Here is a 27421-nt window from a genome sequence, read left to right on the forward strand (position 1 = left end):
ATACTATTCGAGTGATATAACGACCAGTGCTCTGTGCCATGCTGAGTTTCCTTCTCACTACACTTTTTCTATGCTTCGGGCGGGCAATTCTGGTGGCCATGACTTGCGATGGTCAATGGCCAACATATCGTTTCTCTATAATTTGGTCAAATATTATACCCTCCCTTCCAGCAAATCTATACACATTCAACGGCTATATAGTTTTGTGGTATGAAGGTGTGGAGTCCGAGCCTTGGCGTTTCACATGAAAGTGGGCCCTAGGCACTGTTTCCGTTACCTCGAAGTTACCACTTCAGAATAACATCAAGACTTTGCACGGCCAGCTCCACCATCAGCACAAAGCTTCCACACACTCAACACCCCCGCGTCTTCATCCAGTCACGAAGAGCTTGTTACATCCGCGTAGCATGGCTGGAACAGACCAACACAGTGGTTTCTCTACTCGAGGCGGCTCGCGCTTCGCATCCGCACCTCACGAGACTACTATCCACGGTGGAGACAGCGACAATGATCGTATCTCCACGCCGACGCCTTCTCCTCCCCGTCGAAATGACATGACTCGCAGAGATCTCGTCGAGCTCCTCACAAACCGACTACAACCAGAGCCACGGTCAGAGTCAGCACCAAACCCATCGACAGCGCGCGAAAGAGGCCCTCGTCCAAGGCGCGCGGAAGAAAGCGGACCTCAACGCCCACAACGATCCAGTGCGGGCGTGGCGCCGCCGTCTGCTACCCAGCCTCTGGCCAGCGCAAGTCACGCCCAGGCGCAGGTTGCAGCTCCGCCAATGGTTGGACCCGCCCAACAGACAGAAGCAGAGTTCTTCTTCGAGCAACTCTCAGATCTCGCGAAGCAGAGCACTTCCTCAGAAGACATTGCCACGGCAAAGGCGTACCGTTCGTGCGCCAAGATGTACTACTACTCAGCAGCGGGCTCTACTGTCTGGGAGGACTTCACTCAAGAGACGCGCGAATCTCTTAAGCAGAGCTGGCAATCGCAGATGTTTGAGGCTGGTGGCGTCGGAAAAGCGGTCAACCTCATGCTCGAGTACTTGATCCATCTCCTGGAGGTTCACCAGGAGCAATGGCCCGAAGTTGTCCCTGCCCCTACTAAGACGACTCGAGAGGTAGTATCGACGAAGGATCGTATGTTTGACATGCTTATGACTACCGCGATCAGAGGGCGTCACAACGACGAACTCGCCGTGCGGAACGCTCTCCATCAATTGCTGGACGAAGGCGCCTCCGATGATGACTTGATTGATGCTCTGTAAGTTCACCTTTGCGGCATTCCAGTAAAGCACAGCTAATACCCGTTTGCTTTAGCTGCACCTCTCGCATAATGTACCCAAGCAGACCATTGTTCGATGAGAGCTCGCTAGATTGGGCTGCACGCCTCGAAGACCTGAGCCTATTCACAGCAGATCTCGGCGCACAGCTTGCAGAGCAGGGGTATCTTTCCGTGGCGCYCTGAGCATAATATGCAGAAGAATGCGAAGAGATTYGTCGGGGTGATAGGTCCGAGCTCGGAAGGTCAGTGAGGCCCAAGATCCGACATCATGGAGGGTATGGAGGTAACCTGTCTGACAAGGAAGACGAGGACAGTAGCGCAATGGGACCACGAAGTGTCCAGTAGAATAATCGATGAGGATAATGACGGTGACCGGATCTGACAGCATGTCGGTGGAGCGTTCTTTAATACACGTAATCTCAATGTCTTCCTCTCCAAGCTGTCTGCTCAACCAATTTCTCATTTTCGAAGCCCTCTCGGTAATCAAGACTCATGACTGAAGCTTCCCATTTCATCTATCCAGCCCACGGAGCCTTTCAGCTTTTCGAGGCACATTACAGGCATTGATCGTGCAGCAATGCGAGGCAAGCAATGTTGGAATATGCACTAGTGCTGCGACAGTGCCATTGTCCACCACCAGGCGGCCTTCTCTGCTCGTACTTCTTTTGTGCCGCTCGAATACCATCATCTGTCTTCGTCGTGCGTTTGTCCTTCTTCTCTGGGCGAGTGAGAAATGTTAGGAGCGGCTCAAGAGTCTTGCGATACGGACAGGAAGATAATGGACGTAGAGGTAGCGCGAGGAATCTTTGTCAAACATTACGAAAACTGTTGGAGCAAGGCACGTCGTTTTTCTCTTCTAACCAGGTTTCTCGCTCGGCTCGTCGAAGATCCCATAGTGAACAGTGGCGAGTCGTGCTTCTGGTGTGCCCGCTGTCCGGAGCATTCTGCCAGGACCGGGCTGAGGGCCTCCAGCTTGCGCTCTCATGGCTCTAGACATCTGGGAGTCAATGAAGCCGGTCAACGTGACGTAAGCCTATCTCCCGGTCCAGACGTAGAGCGTGCGTGCATGTACGGCTTTCCACGGAGTTTCAGACTTCACCCGCGGCCAGCCTGGTCAACCAGCTCCAGCATGCCAGCGACGAGACCTAGTGTCCACCAAAACTCCCCCTTCCTTGCAATCCTTCATTGACAGCTGATGCTCCCAAAAAGGAGCTCCTAACGCTGCAAGAATTTCGGGCCCATAGCCATTCGGAGCTAGTTTGCTAGTCCTAGAGACTCATCACAACACAATGCACGCCGACTAATATCTAGGAACTCACGGCAAGTAGCTTGCGACAAGGATGCGTGAGGCTTTCATAGTAGGTGTCTTTGTGCATGGTGGAACTTCTTGTGGGCTTTGTTCTTCACATGGGCACGGACAACGCCTGACGGTCAACAATGAACCAAAGCTAAAAAGGCGACCTTGGGACATCGTCATGGCCATGAGATGTGATGTCGTGAATCGATCAATGGGAGTAATTCTACCGCAACTGACCCGTGAGATCGAATATACGGATCGGGCGAGGCAGAACCACGGCGCCTAGGGCAGCTAGGCAAACCTCTCGTGCAGCATTGAGCAAAATCGACACCGCAGATCCGGTGAAGCTCATCGCTAACACCAGAGGTAACATACATAACGCTTGGTACTGAATATTGAGCGGGGTCACAAAAAGACACGGCAATCAAAACGACCGCTGCTCGAGAGATAGAGACATTGGGATATGGTGCGAAAGGCGATCCTCCACGTCGAACATAATCTGATCGGATGAGTGATGTCTTCCCCATGACGCCGTCGTGCTGTTACCTGTTACAGTACAGTATACRCCTTGCCTCACCCGCCCCTGACAGCCACTCATGCCTGATATTCACCTTCCATCGCAGCCTACAATGGCATGCATGACTAGGCAGCAGTCTCGCAGAGGTGATTGTCCTCAATTGTTCCATGTGACCTTAGATCTTTGCTTCTGATTGTGATCACRGCAAGTAGATCGATCTGCTTCGGTAGGCAAACCGCGAGATGGACGGTGTATAATCAGGCCTTGTCTCGCAGAAAGGGGGCCGTGGTCTCGCTTTTATGACAGCCACCAATGGCCAATATCCCTGCCCAGGTGCATTCATATCCAAGCGTATATTCAAACATCGCACATCAATAGTACTGCTGTCACAGCCAGTGACTCTGTCCATATACTTGTTGCCTAGCAGAATGCTGCCGCTTTGGGACATTCACGCCCCACCAGCGGCGCGCGCTGTGTGAATGGACGCGTYAGGCTCCCTCCAACCTCGCTTCATAAACTACACCGTCAACACTTCAATCTCCACTTCCTCTCTAACACCGACTCGACCACAGACCTGATTTCGTTCCTTTCTTGCTTCCTCAATCTACCTCGTCCCGGTATGATTTCAACTACAAGTGATGGTCTCCTTCACAGACTTGCACTGACTAGCAAGCAGCAGCGAATCGTCATCTTACTCCGCTACATATCCTGGTCCACTAAGTCGTCAGATCGACAAGATGGTGAGCCAGGGCGTCCAGTGGCTTTCCTGGGCGGAGCGGCAAGCACAAGCCAACAAGTCTGCGCCGAATGATCGTCAACTTCCCTCGAGCGCACGCAACTATCATGGCGGCAAGACCATCCATGATGGTCAGATTTGGCGCGCCGTAGGCAAGGAACACGCCGGCAAGTCAATGGTCGGTGACGTGATTGTACCCAACCCGCGCAAAGTCTATGCGGTCAAATCAGTGCTTAATGGCGTGGTTGTGCCCAACCCGCAAGCTGTCAACCCCTCCGCATATCCAACAGTTCCTACCGTCCGCAAGAAGCCGGCGGCTGCCAATCATTCAGAAGGCATCAAGAGGGCCCCTAGAAAGCAGAGCAAACGGTCTCACGCCGCGAATGTCAACAACCCACCAGCCATTGTCAACTCGCCAATTACAACGACCAAGGAGCCCGGTCTCGTCTGGAACTACGAGATGAGATATACCGTTCACCTGCTGTTCAGCTATTCGATTACCACCAAGCAAAGGCAATTGCTGTTCAACGACGTCTTCCAAGCTGACATTGCGAAATGCGGCTTCAAAGAACCGTTTCCCTACTCCCGAATCGGCCAGCAGAACGGAGAGGGAAGTCGCCCAGACCGGCAGCAGAAGGATTGACAGAAGATCGTCCACAAGGTGGGCGACGGATTCGTAACGAGGCCTACGACCGATGTCACCGAACAAGGCGTGAGGGATAGGGCACTAGCCAAGCTGAAGAAATCAGCAGAAGACCTGGAGATCGTTCTGAGGCGATGAGCGATAGGATTTGGGAATGAGTAGGCTGAAAGCTGGAAGATTGTGTAATAAAGTGCTGGCATCATGGCAGGGGCTCATTGGGGGACGAGCATCACGAGAGACTTGGCGTTCTCCATCATATCTTACGTGAGTGGCTGTCTTCCTACGAAGTCCAAGGGCACTGACCCATATCTCAAGACTGGGTAGACGAACTTGTCTGTTACTTCATCTCATCATCCTCCGCTTCAATATGTTCTTTTTACTGGTTCTGTTTATTAATCCATTTTCTTTGCTGAGGATGACTCAATCCATGGCGAATCAAGCCGCCTCCACTACCTACGTAGTGTGCCTTCATACCTACGCTGAAGATGACACAAGCGCCGTAACAAACGGACATCGCGTCGTTTGCTCAATGATTGCCGATTCCTTCAGGTAAATAGTTTACTCATCTATAAAGGATGTATATCTTGATAGACTTGATCTTCCACATATCATCATAGATCACAATGATCCATCCTTACTCTCGCAGCATCAATCTCCTTATATCTGTTAAATTTCCCTTCGAACAGCTACCTATATTTCCACGTCTTGAACTTAACACAGCGCTATATCGTACATCTCCTTTCCGGATACACCATCACCACCATTCAGAAGGAAATGGTATTCGACCACGTTTTCCAGCAACAGTTCACAAATCTAGGTTTCAACAAGGCCTATCCGTACTGCCGCATGGGCCAATAGAATGGTCAGAAGAAGCGGGAGGATAGGCAGCGCGAGCTAGACTAGCAGAAGATCTGCCACAAGATTGGGGACAACTGGGTGACGCGACCAGCGGCGAATGGGGAGGAGCAGGGCATGCGCGATAGCACTCTGGCAAAATTGATGACGGCTGCGGAGCGGTTGAAAATTGTGTTGAGACGATGAGCGATGGGATTGTCTACGAGAGTTTGTTTAGACTTGGCAAGGAAGAAGGTGGTTGAACGGCTGCAAAGGTATGTGGCTTGACACTTCTGTTGTGCGGCTGCCACCATAGCTTCGGGTTAGCGAGGCTATGATCTTTTCATTGTTCCTGTAAAATCATCGCACAGTTCTTTTTCATGCGAAAACTCTCAGCTTATCGTATCCAAGGTGGAAGTACTCTTCTCGCCTTTGTTGTCTTTTGCGAAGCCCGCATCCCTTGTCGCAGAGGTGCCAGGTTCGTGGGCCAGGTAGCCATACCAGCCAGCAAAGTAGCAATTGGCAAACGGCGGGAAGCCGTTGTTCATCGTATCGTCTGTTGGGTGCTCATTGACTATGCCTAACTTGTGGCAGGATGTTTTCCATTGCTWCTAGGCCTTTGATATGGCCTGGTTTGCTCACAAACTGTCTGCTGATGCATTGCGAACCCTAGTCAACGACCTTATAGGAGATCAGCTTCCTCCACGACCCATTCGCTAGTTGTGTCATTTTCTATTCTCCACCGGTATACGATGCAGCGTTTCCTCTCCTGTGTCGGATGAATCTATATGAACTCCCCCTCAACTTTGACCTTATACACATCCCTCGCCATAGTAGAAGGACAGACAGCTGACTTGGAGTTTTACTTCATACGTGAAAGCTCATTCCCTGTACACACATCATATCGCACTCCGGTAGAGAGCGCCATTCTGAAGTCGCATTTTCATGACCTGACAAATGAGGATCTCCGTGCGCTAGCCAAAAGCGGACATTCACTCCTCAGGTCCGCCAATGAAATCCAAATCTCTTGCGGCCCCACTTCCAGCCCTCCGGCGTTCTTCCAACGAAGACTCCACCAATTCAACTCCACGAGTGTCAACAACAATCCACAACCACTCGCGAACCATAACTCAGCCTTCGGTCACTTCGTCTGTATGCTCTTCAGAATTGGGAGTCGTTGGATATCGAGACACTCGACTGACCCTCCGTAACAGGGATCTTCAAATCAAACGTCCTATTGCGACTGAAAGCATCGTCTACAAGACGCAAAATCTCCACGGCATGTCTTCAGAGTACGAGCTCTCCCCTCAGGCTCAGGCGGCGCTGCAGGGGTCGATGACGGCAGAGTATCCGTGGACCCTGAGCGACTGGACGCAGCCGCCAGACTTGAGCACTGCTCAGGACGACGAGCTTGACGGCTTTGCGAGAGACGATGAGTTGGACGTCTCCATAGATCTCGAGCGCATCATTAAGTCTGGTCGACCGACCCCTTCGGTCATCTCGTCGGAAGGAGGCTTTCCGACACGGAACACTGAGACTGGCCGCCTCGAGAATGAAGTGGAGACAAAGCGTCCATCTTTCTGGGGCTTCAGAAGCGGAGAGTCGACGAATACCCCACGAACAAGGACCCCAACGGCCGTCACCACACAAGACAACACAACCATGCCTTCTGTCCGACGCAGCGGGCAAGGGACGGAGAAGAGGTCTTCCCAAGTTTCGCGCCCCACAGCCACGCCGAAGTCCTCGAATGAAACGCCAACCTTCACCTCAACGAGAACTCGCTCTGGTATGACATCGCGGCGCGAGTCGGCTCTCAACCCTGCCTCCAATCCCGACAATTCTCAAATGCAAAGGAAGCGCAAGAGAAGCGACTCCTCTCCGGATGCAGCCACACCCACGGTCGAAGAAGACCACACCGCCGGCCAAGAGGATACACGCAACGATCCGACCCTCGTGTGGGACTACACCCAACGTGTCGTCCTCCACTTTCTCTTCGTACACACCGTCACAACCAACCAGGAGAAAGAGGATATATTCAACAACGTCTTCCAAGCCGAGTTGGCGTCACTTGGTTTCAAGAGCACATTCCCGTACGCAAACATGCGTAAGCAGGAAGCAGAGAAGCGACGAAAGTACCGGCCTGTTCCTCCGGAGTGGGTCACCATCGTGGCGGAAGACAGGGCGGATCGAGCGGGTCGTAATGGTGCTGTCGGTAGTGCAGCTCGGGCAAGGCGGGATGAAATCAAGGCTCGCGTGGTTCAAGCCGCTAGAGATCTCAACATCACGCTAGACAACTAGATGTGACAAGAACTCAAAGTTGCGTGCTGATACTCGAAGAAGGCGAGACCGCGAAGATGAGCATGAAGATGTATCTAGAGGAGGGACAAAGCGACGCCGGACGGTAGAACGTGGCGTCGTTGACGAGTCGATGTCTCTTACGCTATGAATGGGATTACGATGGATGGTCATCAGGCTCTATCTTCTCGACGCTTCCGTAAAATGCCAGGGAAGACAGGTATGCCTTGCAAATAGCCTTTCTATGCCAGCACAAGTCGGCGTCACGAATTCATTCCTTGTTCACATAGCCATCGACTCCTTCGAACCTTATCAACTGTGACTCTATATGTCTATCATCCAGCGATCATCGTTTGTCCCGTCGACAGGTGCTGTCCCATTGTCCATCGACTTCTTTGCTTCCTACTTGTAACATGCTCTCAGATCGCTTACTGCTGCCACGGCTTGCTTCGCGTCGCGTTACACCATTCTTAGACTTCGTGAACTAACGGGATTTGAGACGCGTCGGGCGACGCGACAAAGGGGAAGTCTTTGTCTCTCATTCTCGCTTTTCCATATAAAGAGTGTCGCCGGCGACCACAGCTTGCCCTCTTGGACACCATAGGAGGGACCACGATCTATACCCCGGGTCGTGAAAGTTTGTGCGCACTTCGAAGCGTGGGAGACTACTCTTCGATCCATCTGGTTCGCCTTGCCGGCAGTGTCGATCTGGCTGCATGTCAACTCTCTATCCCCGTCTCTAGCTCCGAGAAGGACTCCTCATGTCTATTCCTCCTGTACAGTGCATCTGCATTCTGATCACCCAACTGAATGCTTCCCTTCACTAGTACCGTCGTCCACGGACTGTCCTCTCCCGGCTCAGTGCTGCCACATCTCGGCTCTACTGAAGTCTGGTAGGACATTGACGAAGCCTTAGACTTCGATTCATTCTCTAGGACCGCTCATACCCCTTCCACGTTATGCTCCAACCGAATTGAACCGTTCTTAGTCTTGGGCCGTGATCTCTTGGCCTTTCCCCCTTCCCGCGAGACCTACATCGACAAGCGTATGGACCAGAGCCGCGAGAAACCCTCAGCAAGGCGAGGAAAAGAGCGTGCAGGTCACGCCGGCAACTGCGAGAGATGAGGCTCCATTTGGGCCACGCATGAAGGTGGAGGACGACGGCTCGAAGGAGAAAGAGTCGGAGTGGGATACAGATAACGATGCCTGTGTCAACACTTGGCACCACCGCGGCCCACATTCCTTCTCGCGTTTACGGGCGCCCAAATGCCCTCCTAGCAGTGAGATCTTCACACCCTATTCAAAGTGATGTCTCATCGCATAAGGCTGCTAATCACATCGCAGCGCTGGGGGCGGAAAATGAGGAGACGAGATAGAAGGGCAAGCAGGCATCCTAGGCAGAGAAGAGCAAGCAAACCAGCCTACCTACGATGTCTCCCACCAAGACGTCGGCACCGAAGTATGGTGAGCTCAAGCGGAACTGCGACAGATGTGTCGTGGCTCGGGAGTTGTTCGTTTATGCCACCGTCACCAACGAGGACAAGCCAGCCATTTCAATCACATCTTTAAGGATGACCAGGATGCTCTTAACTTGGGGCAAGAGGATACCTCTTTGACTCCACATGAGCAGTTGCTAGGAAAAGCGTAAACGTGGACGTTATGATGACTGAATTGAGATTCCTGCGAACAAGCAGGCGGACAAGGTGGAGAATGGTCGTGCGGGGTGCGAAACGCGAGATGCTATGAATGCCAAGATTGCTGCAGCATCGGCGCATCTGATCAAATCTTTGGAAGATTGCTCCATGAGTCTGTTGCTGAAGTATTGAGGAAAGAAACGAGATCTCGAATACCATTACTGCTCGCGGCAGGCGTACATGATGTGAGGCCAAATGACCTTGATCGATTCACATAGTGTCGGCGAGGGAATCAGGCAGATTCTCTGGTCTCGGTCACATGTGTTCTATGCGGTTACGATGTTACGAAGTCTGWCATCTGTAAGCTGTGATTCCCTTCCCTTTACGCGGTCTCCTCCCAAGACCGATCGAGGTGGATGTCAAGAAGTCTATGGAACTGCGAGATGATGTGGCTGTAAGTCATCATGCGTTGCTTGGTCTCTGTCAAATCTTCATCTCAAAGTCCGGGGTCGTCAAGGCCATCGGCAAACCAATCTACTACAGAGGTGCTCCTCTCAACCAGGGCCGACCTCCATGATACGATGAAAGCTCCTAGGAAGAGAGAATCAGGCATGCCCAAAACGCCGGGCACATCGAGAGCGCAGATTACCACGAGTGACTAGGCATCTCGGGCTCTCAGCCACTCTGTCGCTCGCATGACATCAGATCTGATAAGCAAATCGCGGCGCCCGGATGAGCTTCCGAAAATCGTTTGCTTGAAGAGATCGGCAAACAGACGGTCAGCACGCATATATCAACCGGTATCAGCATAGATGAGGCTCTGGTTCTCTCTTGACTACCAGTACTACGAATTATCTGAGCATCATAAAAGCCCCTTTGTCTGCCCTCTTACCACTTCATGCGAGACCTATATTCCTGATTCTATGGGCTTTCTTTACACAATGACGGCGGCGGCGGCGTTTTATCTTTGCATGAGTATTCACTCACTAGCGCAAAGCGAAAACAGATTAGCGCCCGGGGAAGTGGGGCGCACACTGCCTTAGCGCGGATGATAAACTACGTCAAGTCTCCCCAACCTCCACCTTCTCGACTCGACACACCTCACACCGACATCAACAGAACGCTGCCGGTGCAACCTGCGCTCAGCCGTGTCCATTCCTCCAGTACGTATCACCACGCGCAGCACTTCGATCAAAGCCCTTCTGACGTTCGAATAGCAGCAGTCCGGCGGTTCTCTGCGCCCCATCCACAGTCCGTCAAACGTATCGACACAACTCGACAACATGGAGTCCTCATCAGGCCTCTCTGCGATGCCTACATCGGGCGATGAGCTCAACCACTCCTTATTCAACCCCGCAAACACAACTTCAGAGTCTGAGGCGGCGCTGAGCCAGTCTTTTGGAAACGTGTTGCACTTCGACGATCAATTCACTGAGGCCAACTCGAACGAGTTGGACCATATCATCCTGCCCGACCTCGACGATGCGCACATTGCCTCAAAGATCCAGGAGTTTTCCCCAACCTCTCCTGCTCGAGACATCTTCGATGTCCCAGCAAATGAGAAGCGCGCGGTGAACACTAAGGAGAGCATCAACACCAGCGTCAACTCCCCTACGCCACCCAGTAACGCCACTGGTGTCTCCTCGACCAGCGAGAGCGCCGGTGAATCACCACCTGCTATCATGTACTACAAGTCATGGACTCGTGACGCGGCCGGATACAGATTCAGCGGAAAGAATTTCAGGAACCGCCAGGTGGTCGAGGCGACCGCGGCTGACTGGTATCGCCTGCTGCCACAGAACAGTCTCAAGCGTAAGAGGATGTTCAATGACCACTCCGACGATGCCTATGTGAGCAGCACCACCGCTCCGACTGGAACACGCCGCTCGGAGCGCCGATCAATGGTGGCTGCTACGGCGTCTCGGCAAGTGGAGTCGGACACAGAGTCCGACGAGAGCGACTCAGAATACGAAGCTCCTCAGCGTTCGGGCAGACAGGTCAAGAGGTCGCACAAGTCTGCAAGCCTGCCCACGAAGCCTGTCGCCAAGGCTACTAGCCCTCTGGTCAGCGCTTCACCCAAGGCCACTCCTGTGATCAAGCAGACTACGCCCAAGGTCACTGGCGCTCGTACCAAGGTCTCCATCGCCTCTCCTCCTCCGTCCAAGAGGAGCACGCGCAACAGCCGCACTTCATCAACCCCGGCCATCCCGGCAGCGAAGAGAGGTACGCGCAACAGCCGTGCTTCATCCCCTCCAGCGAACCCGCCCAAGACCAGAAAGACTGCCCCAAAGGAGACCATTCTCACCTGGTCTTACGAAATGCGGTACGTCCTGGACCGACTTTACGAGCACACCACCACCACCACCGGAGAAAAGAGAGATATTTTCAATCATGTCTTCAAGTCCGAGTTGACTCTTCTTGGTCTCTACAAGAAGATCGACTCCGAGAAAATGAGAAAGCAGTACGGTAGCAAGACCCGCGACGATCGCCCAATCCCGGATCAATGGATCCAGATCATTGCCGATGAACAAGTTGATGCGGCCAACGACGCGGCGGGTATTATGGGTGGCGCGGATCGTTTGCTCCGCGACACTATTAAGGACAAGATCGCTGCAGCAGCCCTCCACCTCAATATCACGTTGTAAGGTTGGGAGTGCAGTCTCTGGTGGAGAGTTGAGCGTATGGACGACAAAGGGGTTCGAGAAAGCCCCAGCAGGCGTATTGCTGAAAAGCTCCGGTCACCTAAGGGACGACTGTATTACGGAAGAAAAGCGTTGAAGGAGTTCTGCGATTTTTTTTGATTTTGGGGTATGGAGCGAGAAGACGGATTATATTACCACACTTCGCGGGTGTGCATGCTGGAAGAACCATGGCTGACACCAAGTCACTGTTCTAATGGCGGAGCTGCAAGGAAAACTGTTTTCTAGTCTTGATCCATTTACACAATTCATGGTGTTTTGTCACACTACATCTCTCTATGTTCTTGTGAAGTCTGTAGTTGTTTGCCTTCGTCGCGAATTTGCCATGATCATCGCAAACAGTGAAACTCGGTAACATATCAAGCTATGGGAGCTTCAAAAGGGCCTCTCCCCTCTCCTGTACATCATGAGTTGGTGGTATACTCATTACTCCTACCAACACCGTATATCTCCGTTTCCCCACATTTACGTTGTACAGAATGGTTCCACACGTTGCGCGGTTCTTCAGACGTGTCACGATCGAAGGAGATGATACCTAGTGACTCTAGAAAGGGTGCCCAGGGCATTAATTGCGTCACGACCACTTCATCTTTCCAACCCCACAATTTCTCGTCGTCAACAACAACATCAAGATCTCGCGGCTTCGCACTCCGCAGTATCTTGCTCTTGCATTCCCCACCGCTCTGCGCGTGTCCCTCTGGTATGTCTTGTCGAGCAGATCACAACTACCTCATTGACGGTTGACTAATGTCCATGTTGAAGCGCCTTACCCTGCCTCTCGCAGCTCTTTTCTTCAGCTTCCATCTCCTTCGTCCGTCGCCGAATCTGGCGACCGGACTCTCATCTCTCGCTCGGCTCACATCGATCCCTTCAGCCTTCCTGTGTGTTGTTTCCCACATGAGACTCCTTGTAGAGCTCGACTAATGTTCATGTAGCGGCGGTTTMAAAACTTGGTCCAAACTCGACATTTGCGATCTATCATCGCATCATCACCACCGCAACTTGCCAGGATAGCTTCCTCGTCTGGTTTGCTTGCGCGTTGCTTGCTCACACTAACAAGCCGCAACATCTGTCCTCGGAAATCTCCGCCATGATTTTGAAGTTGGRGCGTTGGTTGAAACAACGCCGTGAACACGCCATCCTCCCCAACGACTCACCCACAGTGTCGTTCGATGGCGGCTCAGTAGACGACGCTTTGGTCAGGGACCAAGACACGTTTACTGGTCGAGGCTTCTTGGAAGGCAGTTCGGCGCCCGATGTCGACGCCAACAGCGACGACGCTGCGCTTCTTKCGMTTCAGAGCGAGCGGATTTGGAGAGACGTGATGCGTGTTCATAACAGTGCCACTGCAATTGGACTGTACCAGCTAAGCCACTCCGATCCTGACTCCCTTCTCAACGGATGGCATCGCGTTGGGTTCTACGGCGAGGATACTGTCGGTAGAAGAGGCATGGCCGACGGGATCTCCTATTCCGCAAGCACGACAACTTATTACTTTGAGCCTTTGGATGACGACGAGCCATTGACGCAGCCGTTGCGCAACGAAGGCGTCGCAAATGATGAGTCGGCGGCCGAAGCCACAGAGCATCAGTCAAGCGGGAAAGTTTTGAAGCGCAAGTCTGCAGTCGTGGAAGATTCAGACGACGAATTCATGAGTCCTACCATGGCGTCGGCCACCGCTGCGGCCTTGACCATGAATCGCAACTCCAAGCGTCAAGCGCGATTCAAAATTCAAAAGCAACTGGATTCTGATTCTGATTCGGAGCTTAGCGAGGAGGAAGAGGCGGTGGAGGAGGAGGAGGAGGAGGAGGAGGAACCTCTCAAAAAGACTGCCGCACAGGTGAAGAAGATTTCTCGGAGCACCGCCCCATCAAAGGCGACTAATACTGTTGGCAAAGCCTCGAGTTCGTCGTCCAAGCCCGCTTCAACCACCCGCGCTCGATCCAAGCTGGCTGGCCCGAAGAACAACACGACATCCAACTCGGCCGTCCTGACCGCATCCACTACCAAGGAGAAAAAGATGAAGTGGAACTACCGCATGCGGTTCGTCCTCCACGAGCTCTTTGTACACTCGACAACCAGCAAGGATGAGAAAGAGAACATTTTCAACGAAATCTTTCAAGCCGACCTCACCGCTCGCGGCATCACACATCCTATCGACATTGAGAAAATGCGCAAAGCCGAATCAGATAAGAAGCGCACGACTAATCAGACTCGCATCATCGCAGACTGCGTCAAGATCTTGGCGGACGATGCCACCGACCAGGCGGACGATGCTGCGGGTGTCCAAGGCGGTGCTGGTCGTGCCACACGCGATTCGATCAGAGCTGAGATCGTGAGTGCAGCTGTACACCACAGCATCACGTTCGTCAGGACATGAATGTGGTCTCGAGGGAGTTCTGCTCTTAAGTGTCGCAGCTCTTGATGGAAGGTAGTCGATGAGGAGGTTCGAGATGCCYCAGCAGGTGGAATGCTACAAAGCTCCGGTCACCGTCCCAGGTAGACTGTATCACGGCGTTTAGGTCAAGGATAGAGGATCCCTTGATACATTTGTTTCTTTAGCGGCGTTTGGTGTTTCTTTGTGGCTTATTTCGTTTTGGGTTCGGCTTTGCAAGGGGAGAAAAGTTCAGATAGCGACAAAGGTACTAAAATTGTCTTCTTCATTGTGCCCTTGTTCTAGATGTCATGTCCCCAAGTGCCAGATCAGTGTCTTACGATATTACACTTGCTCATACCAAACTGTTTCCGTCTTGCGACTGCTCATCTTTGACTCCCGCTCCCAAAATGTCAATGCCATTGCATTCCGATATCCTTCTCAAGCTTGGCGGTGTGAAGGAACTCTTCCGACACCGGGTTCAACACAGGTATTGTCAATCTCTTTCATCCCAGGGAAGGACAGTCAAACTGGTAGGCGATATTTGTTAGAGTCGGCAAACGAGCTATCAGCGTCTATCGACGGAGTACATAGGTCACAGCTTAGAATCGATTAATTATCTCATAGGGTTGCCGATCCAAAGCCCGCCTTCGTCGAGGAAGACCGTCTGCCGTGGAGCAACTCCTGTCATCGTCCTTTACGTCCTTCCGTAATCGAGATTGGGATTCGTTGGGATATCAGTGCACCCGGTATGTGTCAGGCCACCCTGAGCCACTTTCCGAAGCGCAGATCGCAGAGCCATACCTCAGCGGAGCCAGACACATTAGCCAGGATGGAGGAGTGAACTTCTGATCAGAATGTTGTGCGTCCCATCAATCGACGCGACGTGATGACCAAGAGGAGAGTCCTGCAAAGCCTTCATACCCATCATCCTCCAGTCACGCCGTATATCCAGTCGCCCGTCGCCGCTGTATACACAATGTGCGCCGCATTCCGATCACATTTCTCGCGAACCATCGCGGGCTTGGCGGGGTCAGCTGCATGTTATGCCCAGGGTGGAAGTGGACACCAACACCTCTTCACCAGTCCACCCTACGATTTCGACCATCAGGACCACCCGAATCCCAAATACCATCACTCCCTCGCACCCCTCCCAGCGCACTCCTCTGCTGTCTCTCATCGCACAGAGCAACGTCTTGCATTTCGATCCCGACTCGACATCTCAACCCCCGAGCCACATACCACCACTGCGCCCTGGTATTCTTCTCGTTTCGATCCACCACGCCCTCCGACGAGACCTGCGAATCTTCGTTCCTTGACCTCCCCGTCAATAATATCGGTTCCACCAAGGGCCTGTGACGAGCAGTCATTCCAAGCCCGGCTTGAAACCCTCTTCGCCCATTCTTCCTGCAGCTGTTCTCAAAGGCGCTGGTATCCCTCACCTGACCTATCAACAACGCAACGAAGTCCTGACGAACGATCAAGACCACTGTTGATCCCATTCCTGCGGCCCGCATTCCTGGACAATCCTCGTTGAACTGGACTCGCACAGACATGGACCACAGACTCGGTGGAAAGACGGTTGTGAACGGACAAGTTGTCCCTGCGCCGAATCGGGGTCCTTCGGGCCTCCCGCATCTGACGGCCTTTGATCGTGCGGAAATCAAACGCAAGGCGGCCTCCGATGCGTATGAAGGTAGTGACAGCGAGGGCGACAACTCTGAGAAGGCGTGGCTCAACAACAGAGACAGGATAAACTACAAGGAGATGAGCGATGAGGAGGATGATGATGGTAACGATGAGGACAGTGATTACCACGATGTACCAATGCCTTCAACGACAGTCCGACACATCAAACGCCGTAGAACCACAGTTCCCAAGGTTGGATCATCCGGCGCACGCATTGAGAAAAAGGCTGGCTCGAAGCGTACCAAAGCTCTTGGGAAGAAGCCACAACAAGTTGCAACTACTGCTCGTAACGCTACTGTCTCGGATGGAAAGCCTTCCCGCAAAGCTCCTGCAAAAGAGGCTCCTCGAAAGGGATCTCTCACATCAACAGTATCCACCTCAGCTCCTACAAGGTCAACCACAACCAAGGAGCCCAGACTACACTGGACGTATGAGATGCGCTTCGTCCTACACCAGCTGTTCAAAGAAGATGTCTTCATCACCAAGCAGGAGACCGGGGACATCTTCAACCATCTCTTCCAGGTTGAGCTGACACAGCTTGGCTTCCAGCAGGCGGTGCCGTACGAGAAGATGCGGAAGGCATACAGCGATTCTACCCGGAACAGAGTCATCCGCGACTGCATCAAGATCGTTGCGGATGAGCTGGCTGATGAGATGGCTGATGAATCCAACGCTGCGTCCGATCTTCGCGATGAGATGGGGATTGAGGTGGTCTACGCAGCTGAGCTTCTTGGCATCAAGATCGGACCACAGGAGGAGGAGCTTGTGGTGTAGGCCTGAATAAGAAGGCGTACTATGAGTCGATCAGTGTAGGTTACAGCATCGTTCCGAGAAGGCAAAGGGTGGACGTCGCTTCTCATATCCCTGGTACATTAGGGTAGATGCGTCTCCATGGGAGCTTTGTATCTAGACTGGGCATTACAAGGTTAAAGAGAATCCTACACAAACGCTTCGAGGAGTCTTTGTCAATGTGTCTTTGTCTTCAACCAAGCCTTTGATGATCTGCACCTCATCCACCCCCTCCTTGATGGCGTTGTTGCTGTGGATCATGCAACAGCTTCTCTGTATCTCGCCTCTAGCTGTTGTTGACATTGTGATGCTGGTCGAGGATAGCAACCTATCTAGGAGAGTTACATCACGCGGCAAGGACCTTGGTCGATTTGCGGTGACTTGACGGACCTGTCGTGAAACAACAGCACAATGCCTAGGTGTGGCATCTGATTTGTGATTTCCTCAGTCGCACTGACATCATCTTGCAGAGAAGTCTCATCGTATGCATCGGTCTCGCGAGCCCCGATTCTAGGCCAGAAAGCTTCCTTCACCAGCGAAAAAAGCTCGCCCGAGCGTCCTCATGTACAGAGAACCATGTCGCTAGACACTGTAGGTAAGCGCATCTCGATGGCTCGAGGAGCACGATGCTGAGTGCGATGTACTACTAACCTGCTGAGTCCGTGGACATGATGGATTACAAGAGCGTAGTAAGATCAGCTTTTTGGATACGAGGATGGAATTTCATTCGCATCGAGCAGGGCTCGCTGCGGGTTGCGGTCTCTGGAAAGCGCACCACAACTCAGACTAGCTGAACTGATCATGGCAGAGGTGATGGCGAGTGTCAGAAGAGCCAGCGGGAGACGAATGCCTATGGATCTTCTGATCCGGCACTACAACGAACGGGCCATGGCTGAGTTAATGAGGCAGAGGCTTCTCTTCCCGCTCAGAGACTGCCACTGCAGTCCGCATGTACAACTTCAAGCGCAAGTATCGTTACTCTTGCTACCAAACCTCCTTCATTGCCATGCATGAGAGCTTTCGCCACCTTTTCACCCGCTTCATTCAGCGTAAAGCAGTTCCACCGCATAATTCCAGCGGTATCCTGACCGGGAGCTTCTCCAGGGGCGGTGGCATGATGTCAGAGATATTTGGAGTGCGGGACGGGGCCTGTTGAACCAAGATCCACTGTGAAGCACAGCCTTTATGACATTCGACAGGGCAATGCTGAGTCTGAGATTGGCATTACGCAGCCGTGAGCATCGGGAAAATCGTGGACAAGATGTGATCGTGGTGGTCGGGGGATCATCGCTTCCCTCGATGTTGTACATATGCCTTCATTGAGTCCGTGGACCTCAGCCATATCTAGAAACCGGGAAGAGTATCATCGAACGGTCTGTAGCTATCTAGTTCACTGTGCGAGGTTTAATACCACTTTCGCATGCATCGAGTGTAGTTCACACGGCACAGTGTGACTTCTCGTGAGAACATCTGACCTGTGGGAGCCCGAGAAGTATGTACTACTCCAGCTGATATGAGCGCCCGACTATGCCATAATCCTCGCTCACGGTCTTGGCAGAAGCACTGTAAACCAAACAAAGATATTCTACGACATGAGCCATCGCTAGGGCTTCTCCTTCGAATGAAACATGATGCTAGAGCTCACATTCGCTCTAGGAGACAAGTATGGCATGCAGACATCTGGTCAGCGACTTCCGACATGCAGAACTCGCGAGCGCTCTCGAATCTGCAATCCATGATCTCTCCACCGCTGGATAATGGACTCAGTCGCCCTATCGATTACGTTCGTTGAAGGCAGTGGTTTGCTGGTGGTTCTTCCGGCCTCGGTCTTGCTCATGCAGGCCGTAAGGATTTCTTCCGAAGGATGTACTGTGTGCAGGGAATCGCAGACTGCCCTCATCTACACGTGTAGAGTCAGCACGCAAATAGCAAATGTCTTGAAGGTCACCGTGGATTGTTTCAAACGAGAACAAATGGTCATTGGCGTAGGCAAACAAGRGGCTGCCATCAATATAGCCTGCGACGAAGCTGTGGACGCCATGCTAGCCGAAGCGATCGTTCATCGCGCCATTTTCATCCCTCTGCGTCAGCAGCGCAGGACCGTTACCACATACAACCCGTTCCCGATCTATATCTAGCTGTGTTCTCCAGCATCCTTGGCCATCCGCACAATGTTTTCTGCGTCCTGTTCACAGGACGCCGAAAATCTACACCTGCTGACTAAGTTTACCCCTGTTCCGCATTGGGAATCTAAGCGCGGCCAGCCGCGATATTCTGGCGACATGTTTCGCGGGGCAACGCGACGTGCACGTGTCAGCTCAGTGGCATCAAGCGMATCTCTACTCAATAACTTCATACTCGTTCTACAGTATACTCTAAACAACACTCGCTCCGACACGTCCAGCTCCGCCAAGATCGTCTTCAAGAGCAGTCCCGCTGAAGACGCCGCCCTTGTCTCCAACAACTCTGCACGTCAAACAACGAGGTACGCCAACGAGAGCGAGTCTCGATCGAGCATAATAATCTAGCTGACAGACAACCAATGTAGCTCTGCTCCTTGAACAACACAAGTCTCGAAGCCATCTCAACAACTATCACCAACAGACACGAAGATGGAAGATATCACCAGCAGCGAAGTCTTTCAGACCGACCCTCTTCCTGATTCCGTCCGACAGCCCCCCTGGACACACCTGTCTTCTCTCCCTTTCGGACCAGCCGAAGCGTGGCRGCGAGTCTCAAACGACGCTTCTGGTCTGGCTCAATGAACTGCGAGAAGCGACTTCAACCCTCGTAGGCGCGAAGACAACACACAGCAGCCTTCTCTCTCCATCGATCCAAGCCTGCTCGGTGAACAGTATCTCTTCCCCGAACTACAGCATCCGGGAGATAGTATCTTGGACACACGCTTGAACCGCTACGGTAGTGCCTCGCCTGAGCAGACTTCAAATGTCGAGTCTTCGATCCAAAGCACTACCGCTCAAGGCCAATCCTCTCAAGTCTCGCAAACGGCCCTTACCCAGGCCGCGGAAGTCGTCATGGCTGTCTCCGCCCCGCGCGTGAATACCTCGCAGCAATCTCAGCCACAGCTCTCACCGTACGTTGGCAGAGGCAAGTCCAAGGCCGTACCTCTTCCATCAGATCCTTCGGCTCGAGACACATCGTTGGACAGAGTCACTTCCTTCACAGCGCCGCAAGCGCGGGACGAACAGCATGGCGAGGAGGGGACGGCAACTTACTTGACCCAGATCAGCTCCTCCCCACAAGAGAATGATTCCACCGCAGACGAACAGTCGTCGGACGAGGAACAAGATCCGCCTCTTAACCAACTCTCCTCCAATGCTCCGAAAGCTCAGCAGCAGGCATCGCAGACGACCAGCCAATCGAATGCTCAAAACGCACCTCACCTCTCGAATGCTCAACCAGCTACCAACAATGCGTCCTCCTCGCGTGCCAAGCCAAGACAGGGCCCGAAGCTCAAGTGGAGCTGGGAAAAGCGTTGCGTGCTGCAACTTCTGTGGACCACCAAGAACACCACCAAGGATAGACGAGAGATCTTCCAGCATCTTTACCAAGCGGACATTGCCAGCGCAGGCTTCCCTGGGGGTGTATTTCCGTACTCCAGTATGTCAAAGCAGATGGCGCAAAAGACTCGCGGAGGTGACCGGGCGACACCCAAGGACTGGAAGATGCTGGAGGTTGATGCGGTGGATGATGAGGATCAGGACGCCCGAGATGCGGTGGAGRACAAGGTGGATGCTGCAGCGTCTMATCTCGGCATCACCCTTGTCTACTAGGAAGTGTAGGTCTCATTGAGGAAGATATGGTGGCGCAAGATCAATACGGCGTCAAGAAGAAGGCTGGGAAGGCAGACCCATCGAGCAGTGGGAGAAGTTGTACTCGACTTGGCCAAAATCTGCTCTACAGGATGTCGATTCCGCTGACGACCAGGAGTAGGAGTCACCGAAGAAGAAATCAAGACTGTCTCTTGGATTCGATATAAGCTCAGACAATGTCATCATCAACAGTACTCAAGGCTTCGCCGGTGGCAGTTTAACCATGGGTGATCTATCTGATACAAAGAACGAACCTCAGCCAGCATTCAAGTCGCTTCCGGTCGTCTTCCCTTCTTCTTCCGCAGCATCTTCCCTTCCTCTTCCGCAGACCCCCTAACGGGCATTCAGAACAAATCTGCGACTTAACAGAAGATCGGCAAGACAAAGACACCCGCCGGCACTCCCCGCTTGACAATCAAGTGGACATACGAGATGCGGTATGCGCTGGAGCTTTTGCGGTCGGCTGGGATTAAACCGAAGCAGAGAAAGATGATCTTTGACCACCTCTTCCAGACCGAGATCGCCGCTGGAGGATTCGCCCAAGGCGACTTCCCCTACTCCAGCATGGGTAAGCAATATGCCGAGAAGGGGTTGGCGCACAAGAAGACCATCCACAGTGACTGGTTGAAAATCGCAATGAACCCGGCCGACGATGCTGAGCGTCAACTACGCGCAGCCACCAAAACCAAGCTGGATGCCGCAGCTGCGTTGCTCGAAATCACGCTCAATGGCTAGTACTTGAGATYGCTGGGGAGGAGTGATAGTCGAGGAGGAGCAAAGAATCAAGCGGATGGTATACGCTTCATTGTACGACAGTCTCGTTTCCGTCGAGGGATATACATGGGCAGCGTGAGTCAATGGATGAGGTCATTGGACCGTTTCACATAGCAGGAACAGATTTCGAGAAGGCAGGGAAACAGTTGTAGGTATGAAAGCTGCATCACACCAGCAGCGGGCTCACTAAGCCTACAATTAAGTCTGTGTTCAATGAGAAACAAATGCCGCGTGCCATGTCAGTCCTGCGTCTTGAGAATTCATCCAGATCATGGCAAGTGAACCCAAAGACTCAAATGCAGCTCATTCAGGTACAGCAGCGCATTCAAGCTGCCCGTGATATATTCCTCTTGGTATCATACATACATCTTTCAAATCCTGTGTTTCGATCATCCGTACTTCCCATGCGAACAAGTTCCACAGCAAAAATCGATGCTCTATGTACGGTGTTGGTGAGCGGGAGTACCTCTGATCGTGTCGTGCCTGATACACACCAGCGTCTTTCTGGCCAGCGGTTGCATGCCAGCCCTTTTCGCAACTACGCAATTTCTGCGGGTTTCGTGGATGCGCATTCTACAAAGCAAGGCGCAGTTGTGCATATTCTTCAATGCTCGCTATGGATTCGTTCGTGTATGACACGTTCCTCCCACTCATGGAATTGCACCTCATACAGCAAATCTCTACATCACTTCGACTTTGATTCTTCTACTCGTAAATTGGGGAGACCTTTACGGGGAGAGGTGGAAAGCACGTGTTGTTTCTGCCTGATCAATCTCGAACTACCTCCTTCTCGGAACCTTCGATTGCCGCCTACGTTCCTTCTTCCAGGGTTCCTTCTTGCTGTAAAGATCGGAACGCTTGCCTTGCCCCCTCCGCATATCATATACAAAGGGTAGGTACCCCTCAATAGGTAGGGTAGGTACAACACCTCATGCACGGAAGGAATACGAGAGGGTCTGAGAAGGAGGCAGACCTCGATCTCTTCCTTGAATCCACTCTCTTCAACAGACGGTTATCTTCACATCAAACACATCCATCCACATTGACAGCAGCTTTTACCGCTCGCCTCCAGTCACAAGGCTAGGACGACATATTCGGGCACAATCTGATCATTTTCACCGCCCGTCTGGCTTATCCCTCGTGTATGTGAATGGGAAGAGATAACCATCAACAACTTCCGGCTGACGTTCAGGCAGAGTTGAAGCACATTCCACTTCCCTCGCGTTCTCTTCTTCCGTCGACCATCACCACCACTGCGAGCAAATATGTGTGACCACATCGAGGAAGGAACCGCTTATCACGTCCCTCCCCTCGATCCCGCCATCACCATACTGCCGGAGCAATTTGTCTCCCATCTCCCCTGGGGCCCATCGGCGGCCTAGCGGCGCGTTTCGGACGACTCCTATGGACACAGCAGGTGGATAGCCGCAGATGATTTCGATGAGGCTCTGCGAACGGACGCCCCGTCGCGTCCTCAGTTCATCGACCCGCAGTTACTGGTTATGAATCCATTCGTCGCTACATCGCCTCCCCTCCAGCCCGAGACGAGTAGGCCGGCTCACGCTGTCCACGACGACTCGCGAAATGTGTTTGATCTGTTGGACGACGTTGCCACTGCCCACAGTACATCAAACTCGATATCCGGGCAGGAACAATCAGGAAATAGAACAAGCCTCTCTCCAGACGTGCACATGGGCGGCACGGACGATATGCCTCTGAGCCAAGACTCGAATATCACCAAAGCAGATCGACAGCGGCCGCCGCAGCCAGATAGCCAGGTAGCTGCACCACCTGCACTCACACCTGGCCTGTCGAGGGACCCCTCCGGACGCGGCTCACAAGCCTCTGCTCGCCCCAGTTCCAGGGGCCCCAAAATGGACTGGACGTATGAAATGCGATATGCGCTCGTTTTCCTGTGGGAACACTTCCCGCGACAGCAAATGAGGGAAATCTTCCAATACCTATATCGTACGGAGATTCCTCGTGGATACCTTGATTCGGAGGGTGTGATTCATTGGAATATCTTGAAAGGTATGTGGCAAACGAGGACCCGCGGAGGCAACGGCCCGGTCCCGCAAGAATGGGCGGAGATCGCGTTGGCACCGGCTGACGAAGCGGAGCGTTTGCGACGTGCTGCAATCAAGGCCAAGATCGATGCCGCCGCTGTGGCTGTCCAGAATCCCGCCGCTGTGCCTGTTCAGAACGGCTGAGAGCATGAAATTTGACTCTGATGCGGAGATTACTTCAAGAGACCATTGAGATTAGTAGTGGACGACATGGCTTGCGGCGTTGACTTTTTGCGATAAGCCAGGCCCCAACAGTACTGCCGCGTGACGGTAGGAGGTGTTAAGATACGAGGGTCGGACGGTCGTGAGGTTTCCAAGCTTTGAAACATACTTCTCGCTGATAAGATGGCTTCGACTTACTGAGCTAGCCGTGAGAGGAAGCTGCAGATATTGAGTGGATTTTGTTCAATGAGCACGACCTTCGTTACTTCTTTCGCGATGCATTTCGCTTGAGTTCATTTGCATGTATATCCCGGTGAGATCTTTGGTTGTAAGGACCGCCTTCGTGTAACATGTTAGCTTTGAGAAGCAGACCTCGATCAGTGGTGAGAGCGCTCCAGCTGTATTAGACCAAGACCTCGACTGCGTGCTTCTTCCATTGCATGGACGGTGTTTCTTTGCATTCCTTCCCGGAAATCAAAAGTGAGACATGAACGTGGTTGATCATCAAAGTTTTGGGCTGGTCTTCCATCACGCTATTCCGGCCAGTCAACCTATTCAAGAACGGTCTCGCGTGCTTTATGCACAGGCACTTTCCAAATCGATTGTTTAGCATCGGGTACGCATCCAGTCTCCAGTGCTGGCGCTTTGCGCTTAACGCTCAGAACTGCAAAAGAGCGTGACACGGGCTTTGTTCATAGGCAATACTTCACGTTGACGGATACCTCGGACATCAAAGGATATCGTGCGGCAGACCTGTGTCTTTTCCCAAAGTAGCGGGACTCTAGAATATGCAAATGGCCTCTTTCGGTGGCCGGCTCTCTCAACAAGAGATTCACATCCCAGCCGATCAGAATWTCGAAACCGCGAGTGTGTCATTGATCCTTTGCGTTGGAAATGCGTCAAGGTCGACCGATCCGAGTCATGCAATGCAGCCACATCCCATTTAACATCTGGGAACTGTTCTGACTGCTTTACGATGTTTCTCCCTGCGTGTGCGCATCAAGCGTGTGCACATCAATGTGACTCATACACCCACGAAGCTGCGAGACCAAGCAAAGCTTCCAGAAGATTGCCATATGGTTGTGCTGGCACGACGGTGGTTTGCGTCCCGGAGCGGAACAACTTTGTTCCGAACTTCCTTCTGTCGCACAGCCTGGTCAGAGCAAGCAGCATGGTTCCGTTTGCCGTTTGCTGTACTGCTATTTGCGTTGATTGCAGCAACGAGAATTGAATTGCATATATTATACGTTGCAGTTGTTCTAAGATTCAGTATCCGCTCCCACCTTGTCCTCTACCCCTCCCTGCCCTTCGGCCTGCAGCTTGGGCACTATGCTTCCGATATCGATCTGGCAATGGGCTCTCGCCTCTCACGAGCTGTCCATGAGATCTATTCACTCCTCCGTATATCAAGCACATGCAACAGATTATACACAATGGTAAGTTAATAGCTCGAAGCATCYGCGGAGATGTTCACTTTTCGAGTGCTGCCTGGTTGTGTGAATGAACACGCCAAGCTCCTGATACATTTCTCTCTATAAGATCCTTATTGTGATCCGCAACCACTACATACTCCTTCTTCATCCTTCCAACTACCAGCACCACCACCAGCACCACCAGCACCAGCATCTCCACCACCGTCCGCATTCCAACGATCGACATCTAAAATCAGCATCCATTAGCTTTCCTTCCGCGCATATACCGACAGGCAGCTGAGACTCTCGTCTCTGACTCTCATCTCTAGCTCATCAAGTCTTCTCGTATGCTCGATCCACAGCCTCCCTGCGAGTTTTCGCCAGCTGACCGATACAYTAAACAGTACTCTCCGACCAATCCAACTCTCTCAAACATCGCAACCCGACAATGTCTTCCTCCAACATCAACCGCAGCAACGGTGGCTCGGCTTCGGAGACCGACACACCCAACACCTTCGCTGTTGAAAGCTTCTTCTCAGACGCCTTCGACACAACCGGCGAGGCGGCTGCACGCGAGAGAGTGCTCTACCCGGATCCGGCAGAGGCTCTCGAGCCTCTCGTCGACTTGACTTTGTCGGACGACGATGAACCTGAAGCGGTACCTCGTGAGGCAGAAGCACAGCCGGAAGAGCCTGTTGCATTTCAAGGAGAAGCCAAAGAAATCATTGAGATTTCCGATGACGACAGCGACAGCGACAGCGACATTGTTGTGGCCTCTCCTCGATACGACAGTATGGCTACACGGGCTGCGAACGGCGAGCCAGTTCGTAAGAGGCAGAAGTTGGCGGACTACGTCAACACCTCCGCTCACGATGACGGGCGTCCATCTCAGCCAGTCGCCGCAGGGGGCCCGGCATCCGCGTCAAAGGCACCAGCACTACAGCAAGCCGTGCAAGCCCTCCCGCAAGCTGCGATACCTGCCCCTCTTGCTCCTGCGCCACTTCTACCTCCTCCCGCTGCTCAGGCTGCGGCTGTCCCTACTCTCGCCACTGCACAACCAGGCCAAAGCTCAATAAGGCTGGTCTGGAATTACAAGAACAAGTAGGTCAACAGAGCCATCCACACCCCTTTGAGCATGTGCTGACTATTCCAGATATATTCTTGACTTGATCATGGACAAGACCAGATCGATTCCTTCAACCTCTGCGAACAAGGAAAGGCTATTCAACGCCATGATCCAGCCGCAGCTCGATCGCCTCGGATACCAAGGAGTATACGAGTACAAGAAGATGGGCGCCCAATTTCAACAGAAGAACAGGGTTGGTAGATCTGGACATCCGACTTGGACTGATCCTGATTGGGACAGGATCAAGGCAGACCGAGGTGATGCCCGCGACAAGATTTGGCGAGGAGCGGTCGCCGCTTCTATACATGCTGAGGCGAGGCAGCTGGGCATTGCCATGGTCCGTAATTGATGAAGCGGCTTCAGAGGGAGGTGTCTCCGCAACTATGTAGATGGGCAAGATGGGAAAGTACAGATGCTGGCCATTTATTGCTGCGTGGGACATGATCAACGGCGCGGAAATCAGATTCGTCAATACTACATGGTAATCAAAGATTATACTTCTCTTGTTACTCTTCCTGCACAGTTCACCAAATCGACAGGTTTCTATTCACATTGAATCACAACGTCAGACCGATAAAATGTGAGTAGGAATTTAGAGTGTGCCATTGGCGTTGTCCACAGCGACGATTTGATTCATCTTTCAAGGTTGAAAATCGCAGGGTACAGCGTGAGACGTATGGCTTCTGAGGGAAACAAAGCCTACCGAGCAGTCTTCGGAAGCATAACTGATGAGCAAACAAGACCGTGGACTTTCTCCGTCCCTCACGCTTTCGACGCTTTTCTCCGGTTGGTTCGCAAAGTACGGAAGATGCAGGGCTAGGTTTGCCTCCAGCGAGATTAGTAGCACATATTCGTTGATTGGAGACTATTCCTTTTACTCACCCCCTAGGTTCTCCGCGGGTTGCTTGCCTTGGCCTGCTTAATAGAAGACATTCCTCTGGAGACAAAGGATCGCAGTGGTTCAAAGAAACATCAAAGGCAGTCAGTCAGTGCGATCCATGGCTTTGTCGTTCTCACGTCGCAAAAACGTCAATCCGGTCCGCGATTGCGATCTAGGACCTGGMCGCATATCTTGTGTGTTGTTTATACGATTGCTGTCTAGATGTTTAGCGTCATTGCGGTCACAATGAGTATATAGACGATGCTGCTCGGCGGGAGCTTAGATACTCACTCCTTCAGCGAATTACCGTCCTCCACTCCGAGCCATAGCTCCGCCCACCGCTTCAATCATGGCATCCCACGCCCTACATCTT

The 27421-nt window shown here is 52.6% G+C and overlaps 10 protein-coding genes; all 10 read left to right on the forward strand.

Moving 5' to 3' along the window:
* Positions 1-407: 407 nt before the first annotated feature.
* On the forward strand, positions 408-1471 carry RCC_09919 (uncharacterized protein; the record flags this gene model as incomplete). XM_023775158.1 has 2 exons in its annotated part: positions 408-1267; positions 1324-1471. 2 exons carry the CDS (start codon positions 408-410, stop codon positions 1469-1471), a joined length of 1008 nt encoding a protein of 335 aa, XP_023630926.1.
* A 2368-nt stretch (positions 1472-3839) lies between these two features.
* On the forward strand, positions 3840-4481 carry RCC_09920 (uncharacterized protein; the record flags this gene model as incomplete). The annotated part of the gene is made up of 1 exon (XM_023775159.1): positions 3840-4481. The coding sequence occupies one exon, from the start codon at positions 3840-3842 to the stop codon at positions 4479-4481; it is 642 nt and encodes a 213-aa protein (XP_023630927.1).
* Positions 4482-6596: 2115 nt separating this feature from the next.
* Positions 6597-7613, forward strand: RCC_09921 (uncharacterized protein; the record flags this gene model as incomplete). The annotated part of the gene is made up of 1 exon (XM_023775160.1): positions 6597-7613. The coding sequence occupies one exon, from the start codon at positions 6597-6599 to the stop codon at positions 7611-7613; it is 1017 nt and encodes a 338-aa protein (XP_023630928.1).
* Positions 7614-10527: 2914 nt separating this feature from the next.
* RCC_09922 (uncharacterized protein) lies at positions 10528-11889 on the forward strand (the record flags this gene model as incomplete). Its single annotated transcript, XM_023775161.1, has 1 exon — positions 10528-11889. The coding sequence occupies one exon, from the start codon at positions 10528-10530 to the stop codon at positions 11887-11889; it is 1362 nt and encodes a 453-aa protein (XP_023630929.1).
* A 1144-nt stretch (positions 11890-13033) lies between these two features.
* Positions 13034-14323, forward strand: RCC_09923 (uncharacterized protein; the record flags this gene model as incomplete). The annotated part of the gene is made up of 1 exon (XM_023775162.1): positions 13034-14323. The coding sequence occupies one exon, from the start codon at positions 13034-13036 to the stop codon at positions 14321-14323; it is 1290 nt and encodes a 429-aa protein (XP_023630930.1).
* Positions 14324-15871: 1548 nt separating this feature from the next.
* Positions 15872-16780, forward strand: RCC_09924 (uncharacterized protein; the record flags this gene model as incomplete). The annotated part of the gene is made up of 1 exon (XM_023775163.1): positions 15872-16780. One exon carries the CDS (start codon positions 15872-15874, stop codon positions 16778-16780), a length of 909 nt encoding a protein of 302 aa, XP_023630931.1.
* Positions 16781-19830: 3050 nt separating this feature from the next.
* Positions 19831-20589, forward strand: RCC_12167 (uncharacterized protein; the record flags this gene model as incomplete). Its single annotated transcript, XM_023775164.1, has 1 exon — positions 19831-20589. One exon carries the CDS (start codon positions 19831-19833, stop codon positions 20587-20589), a length of 759 nt encoding a protein of 252 aa, XP_023630932.1.
* A 528-nt stretch (positions 20590-21117) lies between these two features.
* Positions 21118-21363, forward strand: RCC_09926 (uncharacterized protein; the record flags this gene model as incomplete). The annotated part of the gene is made up of 1 exon (XM_023775165.1): positions 21118-21363. The coding sequence occupies one exon, from the start codon at positions 21118-21120 to the stop codon at positions 21361-21363; it is 246 nt and encodes an 81-aa protein (XP_023630933.1).
* Positions 21364-22904: 1541 nt separating this feature from the next.
* Positions 22905-23612, forward strand: RCC_09927 (uncharacterized protein; the record flags this gene model as incomplete). Its single annotated transcript, XM_023775166.1, has 1 exon — positions 22905-23612. One exon carries the CDS (start codon positions 22905-22907, stop codon positions 23610-23612), a length of 708 nt encoding a protein of 235 aa, XP_023630934.1.
* Positions 23613-25490: 1878 nt separating this feature from the next.
* On the forward strand, positions 25491-26517 carry RCC_09928 (uncharacterized protein; the record flags this gene model as incomplete). XM_023775167.1 has 2 exons in its annotated part: positions 25491-26143; positions 26196-26517. The coding sequence occupies 2 exons, from the start codon at positions 25491-25493 to the stop codon at positions 26515-26517; spliced, it is 975 nt and encodes a 324-aa protein (XP_023630935.1).
* Between the last annotated feature and the right edge of the window lie 904 nt (positions 26518-27421).

Source organism: Ramularia collo-cygni, assembly GCF_900074925.1.
Source record: "Ramularia collo-cygni strain URUG2 genome assembly, contig: RCC_scaffold20, whole genome shotgun sequence".
In the NCBI taxonomy this organism is placed as follows: Eukaryota; Fungi; Ascomycota; class Dothideomycetes; order Mycosphaerellales; family Mycosphaerellaceae; genus Ramularia; species Ramularia collo-cygni.